Here is a 6207-nt window from a genome sequence, read left to right on the forward strand (position 1 = left end):
TGGAAGGGATCTCTAAGTCCATCGAGTCCAACCCCCAGCTCAATGCAGGAATCCACCCTAGACAGATGGTTGGATGGAGGGGCCAGGAACTCTTCGTCATGTTGACTGGGGTTGATGAGCCTTGTAGTCCAACAACATCTGGACAGCCCCAATTTCCCCCAGCCCTGCTTTAAGGGGCTGAGAACCCAATTCAGGACACATGCTACGGAAGTGGATGAAACCCAAACCAGAGGGGACACAGATACTCTCTTGACAGCCAAACGGGTCGTCTCTTAAGAGAGCTCCACTCATCGGTACCAGCCCAAAAAACACCACAATTTGGCACCGATAAAAGGCGAGAGAGAGAAAGACAGAACTACCCTTCCAATACTGTTCAATACCCCCCTTGCATACCTGCAGTGGGGCTCTGCTATTTTCCTGAGGCAAATGATTTAACCTCCCATTTCCTATCCGGTGCTTGGAGTGACGTCATAGGGGAAGTGCGACCTCACATGTTACCAAGTAACCATTAAATACTCTGGTGTGTGTTTGTGAGAGAGAGAGAGAGACAGACAGATAGACGAGTGGAATGGGACAGGATGCCAGTTACCCCATCAATCCAGGATAGCATACATTGGGACATCAATGCATCATGTTCGCAAAGCCTTCAGCCAAAGGGACCGATGCAGGAAGATACAACACCAGCACATGTGCGCACACGACTTCTTCTTTTTCCAGAGAAATTACAGAAGAAAGCGAGAATTCTAATCCCTGCTAGCAATCAAGGAGAGAGAGAGAGAGAGAGCAGGGATTTTTATTTATTGATCAGTTTATTAAGACATTTTAAAGCCTGCCTTTCCCGTTCGCAAACAGAAAGCTCATCACACAAACTTCCATTAAAACAACAACAACACAAAACAACCAACAATAAGGAAAAACAGCAAGCGGCAGTAATAAACAGGCAGGCGGGCAGGGGTTGCCTTCAGAACTACCTTTCAGTAACTGCAAGCTCAGTTCTGATCCCGTAAGGAAATTCTTCGTCTGAGCCATGTGCTTCTTCCTTAATTCTACTTGGTGTAAGTCTTCCTCCACCAAGGCACTGTTTTGTAACTGTTTGTTTCTTTCTTTCTTTATTTATTGCATTGATATCCTGCCTTTTTTCCTCCAAGGAACCCAGGCGGCCTACATAATCCTCCTCCTCCTCCTCTCCATTTTATCCTCACAACAACCCTGTGAGGTAGGTTGGGCTGAGAATCTATGACTAGCCCAAAGTCACCCAGTGAGCTTCCATGGCCGAGTGGGGACTAGAGCCCGGATCTCCTGACTCCCAGTCCAACACTCTAGCCGCTACACCACAATGGTTGATGTCAGTTGGTGGTCAATGAAGTTCTGGATCAGGGATGGCAACTTCAGGAAGTCCAGGGCCATTTTCGCCCTCAGGTCAAACACACCCATAGGCTGCAACTTGTTTGCAAGCTAGATTTGACTTTTTAAGGGCTCTTTAGCAGCTACGGAAACCTAAAAGGGTCAAATCTAGCTTGCAAACAAGATAGATGTATCCTTTTTGGGGGGGGGGCTTTGAATGCCATTTTTTTCAGTGAAAAAAATGAAAAGTTGGGGGCAGTGAAGTAGAAGTAGAAAAACGTCCTGGAAGGAAGTAGAAAAACGGCCTGGAATCCATCCCTGTTCTAAGAAGTCACTCAAAATATTCCCAATACAAAAGCAGAACCACAATCCCAAACATACACACACAAAAAACCTTCACCGTCGTGACCTGACATCTTGTTCTTGGAATTGAGAAAACGAATCGTTGGTATTTCGGAGTCTGAAATCTAGGACAAAGTAGGAGCGTGGCGACGTTCAACTAGGAGAAGTTTCTCTAAGCGTGGGGAGACCCTCAGCCTGGGACAGAAGTGTGAGGTGTTCAGTCCTCGTCACGCTTGCTGGGCAGCAATATAAGGCCGAGCACCGTCGCCACAACTGCCGCGACACCTACTCCAAGTAGCCCCACCGTGCCGGCAATCAAGGTGTCTCTCACCTGGAAAAGATGAGGAAGGGAGAACGTTAGACTCCATCCAGTGGGAGGACAGCTCCGATATCGATGGGGCTGAAATCCCACCTTGGGTTTCAAGCAGAACCAGCCAGAGTTCTCCAAGGTGCTGAACCTATTTGGAGGCAAGGGTCTCTTGCCCCTCAACTGCCCAGACGCTTGTCCATCAACTGCCCAGGTGTTTGTCAATCAAGTGCACTGGCACCTGTTGTAAAATGTGGAGGCATGTGTCCTTAGAGCCCTACCTCCTGTGCTATGTGCACTCTGGTTCCTCAGAAAGCTAGAGAAGACTTCAACACTAAGGACGCCCTTTGGTGGCAGCTCCAGCCTGAGGAGGCTCAGCTGACCTCCTAGCTTGAAAACCATCAGCTGACTGCAAGCCAATCAGGACACACTAGGCCCGATAAAGCCTTGCAGGCATGCCACCTCATTGGTCTAGGCAAGTCATCCCTAGGAGTAGTGACAGTCAATTCTTGGTGCTTCTCGCCTCAGTAGCAAACTCCAGTCTATCATACCACAACTCTGTCTCCAACATCTCACTGTCACTCCCACCAATTGCCACCTGAGGCAGATGCTTCACTCTGCCTCACTGTAGGGCCGGCCCTACACTCTCTGCAACACACACACACATGATACAAGGAGAATACTTCCCCCCCTTTTTAGGGCTGTATGATCGTCAATACGCACCTGGTCGCTCCGAGCTCTGCCATAACGCAGCCTGGTGACGAAATGTTCACAGTTCTCGCTGGCCAAGCTGTAGCGCATTTCCTTTCCCAAGAGTGCTTCCGCCTCCCGGACGATTTTGTCAGCGGGAAGAGGCCTGTCTTTCTGATCGTATTTGTTGTTGACCTGACAGGCGTCGTTGCCGACGATTTCCCACAGGAGTTCCTTTTTCACCACTGCTTTTTCCGACACGACGGAGGCGATGCTGGAGGTGCTGGCCTTCATGAAGTCATCTTGGAAGACACATCGACATAAGGAATGTGAGAATGAAATGCTGGCTCTGTCACAGGGATGCCCACACTGAAGATCTGAACCAGTTTCATGGTCACCTTCCCAACCAAAGAATTCTGGAGGCTGTAATCCTTTTTAGAACTAGAGCTATGCTTTGTCTTGGTCCCGAAGCCTGAATCCAAGTCGAAGGAAGCCGATTCGGCCTGGTTCGGGACCAGATTGGGCCACCTCAGCCTGAGGAAGGCAAACTATTTCAGGCTGTTTCCAAACTACCATATTTCTTCGATTCTAAGACGCACTTTTTTCCCCAAATAAACAGCTCTAAAAATGGAGTGCGCCTGGTTTTTTGTTAGTCCTGAAGGTGCTTCGGAAATCCTAAATTTATTCAGAAGTCCCATCGATTTCCACGGGACTCACTTGCGTGTCGTTGTCCCCTGGTGCACCGACAAGTAAAGAGCCGGATCCTATGGGGAATTTGGAGCACCTTAAATGGAACCTTAAACGGAACCGATCAAACAGACGTGGGACTGGAGAGAGAAGCGTTTTAGCATCTTAATCACGTCTTCTCCTCTTTCTCCTGACCCAAAAATATTGTTTACTCTTTGTTTCTACGCCCCCCCTTCTTCCTGCACAAATGGCGGTTTCTTCTCGCACAGAGGGAAAAAAGAAAAGGACACACCATTAGAAGAAAGCACGGAGAGAGGGGGAGGAGGTTGGCTGGGCGGTGAGGGAAGTATTTCTTAAATTCTAAGATGCCCTTTTCCCCAAATAAACATCTCTAAAAATGGGGTGCGTCTTAGAATCGAAGAAATACGGTATTTCAGGCCAGCTGCTGCCCCCACCCCACCCGTGAGCAGGGTCTCTGCGCACACTGGCAAGCCACCACCCCCTCTCTGGACTGCTGTAGATTTAGTGTTGTAAACTACAGCAGCTGGACTGAAAGACGTTCAACATGCCTGTATTAACAGATCTCTAGCAAACAAAAAAAGCCTCTTAATGACCATTCCCAGGGAGTTAGGAGGAGCCGTAACAATGGACCCAGTTTTTCCAAGCAGAGGACTATTCGGCGTGTAGATTTTAAAAACCAGGCAGAGCCACACATTTCTTATGTTTTAGGGGTGAGAGGAAAACTGGCTGACAGACCCTCACCCCCAAAAGAAAGTGCACGAAGGTATTCTTTGTTTCAAGCCTTATGAGTTATGAATCAGTCTCATGATGGTTCCGGCCCTGTAAAAGCTTTTCAGGATGTGGGCAGCCGGGAAAGACACGTGGTGGAAGCGAGTCGGAAAAACAAAGCAAGGAACTACAGCTCCATTTTCCGTTTTTCTCAAATGCCCTTTTCTGCTAGCAAACAAATGAACGCTTTGGGGGATCTCTCGGTTCAAATGGGGAGACGCGGGAAAGGGCTTTGCATTTCACAGTGAAGGTGCCGTCAAGAGGTGGGAAAGGATCTGAGCTTATCTAGGAGTTGAGCTGTCAGGCAAGATTTAGAAAGGATTTCAAGGCTTGGACGTCAACTCTAGAAGAGACACGCTAAGAGGCACGGTCAAGGGAGAGGAAATGCATTACCCAAATAGAGGACAAAAGAAGACCCTATTTTATGTGTGCTAGCTAATTTAGATTTATGTATGCAGATTTAGCAATAACAACTATGATTTAATCAGAAAGACAAGGCATTTCAACTCTAGTGGGGAAGACTATAACCACAGGTAACCTGGGTACCTGTTCAGTCTGCTGCACAACTTCAAAGCCCCTGCTTCTCTTTCTCTTTAAACTGTATTTGGGCCAGACAGTCCTTCTGTTGGAAAGCCTGGCGTGACTTACAGCAGAGTTGCTTTATACAGAGAAAGCGTGGCAGCACAGCGTTTCGTATCGGAAACAATAAACGCAGGCTAGAGCCAGTTTAAAAGACATACAAATCAATTTGCTTTATTAGTGCTTTTATACACATGGTCAGAGAAGGCTATCTAACATGATTTGAGCCCAAGTTCTTACTTGAAGGAGCCAGGTGGATCACGTAACCAGAACCGACATAGATGGCCCAGTGCTGGTAACCCAAACGGGAAATTTCTATGAGGTCTCCGGGCTTCGGCTCAACCTGTTGTGGAAAACAAGGGTCGCTGTAATGACCATGCAAAGGAGAGTGAATCAGCAGGACGGCTGTGTAAGCAGGATTCCGGGTGAGGAGACCCTCCAACGACTATGCTAGCAAGAGGTGAGTGAGTCACTGGTGTGTAATGGTTAGCGTGTCAGATGAAGTTTTTCCAGGAATCAATCCACGCCATCATAAATACGTGGATTACTACAGCTTCTATACTCCGTTGTGTAGCTAGACTATATTCCAGGGAAGTTCAACCTGTGCAATTAGCAGGATTCCAAAAGGCTTCTGCAAGTCCAGACTTCCCAAAACAAAATGTATCTCTACCTCCCGTTGGGTGGAGAGAGTAGAGGGGAGAAAGAAAGAAAGAGGAAAAGAGGTATTAGAAAAAGAGACAAAAGGAGAAAAGGGGAGGAAGAGTAGGTTATTAAAAAAGAGAGAGATGTAATTCTTGAACAGCACTTGCAGAAAACAGGTGTGTCATTTTTTTATCGCTATTTTAATTCCCATTTCTCTGAAATTGCTGGGTGTAGCTACAAAACAGGAATAAAACTTTTTCCCCCCCAGCAACTAGAGACTAGCTCTCTCGTTCTGGAACTAGATGCTTTCCAGTTTTCTCATACTTTGTGTGTTTAGCCAGAGCCGTTACTAAAAGCTCTAGTGGCATAGCCTTTTTAACTCTACGCGGATGAAATCTATCTATCTATCTATCTATCTATCTATCTATCTATATTATTTGAGCTTTTCCAAGTGCTCACAGAGTTACTAGACGTCTCTGTGCTACAAGTCAAGCCTGAGTGACAGAATCTCACAGCTATATATAACTCCACAGCCGCTGGGAAAATCCCCCGTCAGCTGTAACGCTCCCTAACACCACAGTGCACACGAACAGAAACGGCGCGGAAATGTCAACAGGGGTATCCCACAAAACAACACAGCGCGGGAGGCAGAGACGGCAGCTTGAGCGCTTTTCTTGCCCGCTGCAGCAGCAGCTGCTACTCACGTAGAAGCGATCCGACATCTTCAGGAGCTGTACTAGATCCGGTGCCCTTGACAGTGCTTTAGAGAGCAGGGCAAAGTTGGACGGCGGCCGAAGACTTTAATGACTGGAGACAGCTGCCGGCAG

General features: G+C 47.6%; 1 protein-coding gene across 1 annotated transcript; it reads right to left on the reverse strand.

The window, feature by feature from the left end:
* Positions 1-1758: 1758 nt before the first annotated feature.
* Positions 1759-6166, reverse strand: LOC134412054 (phospholipase A and acyltransferase 3-like). The gene is made up of 4 exons (XM_063145821.1): positions 6085-6166; positions 4979-5081; positions 2717-2985; positions 1759-2017 (listed from the first exon to the last, which is right to left on the reverse strand). Exons 1-4 carry the CDS (start codon positions 6100-6102, stop codon positions 1904-1906), a joined length of 504 nt encoding a protein of 167 aa, XP_063001891.1. The 5' UTR covers positions 6103-6166; the 3' UTR covers positions 1759-1903.
* Positions 6167-6207: the final 41 nt, after the last annotated feature.

The sequence above is a fragment of the Elgaria multicarinata genome, chromosome 21 (assembly GCF_023053635.1).
Source record: "Elgaria multicarinata webbii isolate HBS135686 ecotype San Diego chromosome 21, rElgMul1.1.pri, whole genome shotgun sequence".
In the NCBI taxonomy this organism is placed as follows: domain Eukaryota; kingdom Metazoa; phylum Chordata; class Lepidosauria; order Squamata; family Anguidae; genus Elgaria; species Elgaria multicarinata.

Coding starts and splice junctions, on each gene's coding strand:
- LOC134412054 (XM_063145821.1), bottom strand. Junction 2,986..4,978: donor GATCCACCTGGCTCCTTCAA/GTAAGAACTTGG, acceptor GTGTCTTCCAAG/ATGACTTCATGAAGGCCAGC. Junction 2,018..2,716: donor GCAGAGCTCGGAGCGACCAG/GTGCGTATTGAC, acceptor CATCTTTTCCAG/GTGAGAGACACCTTGATTGC.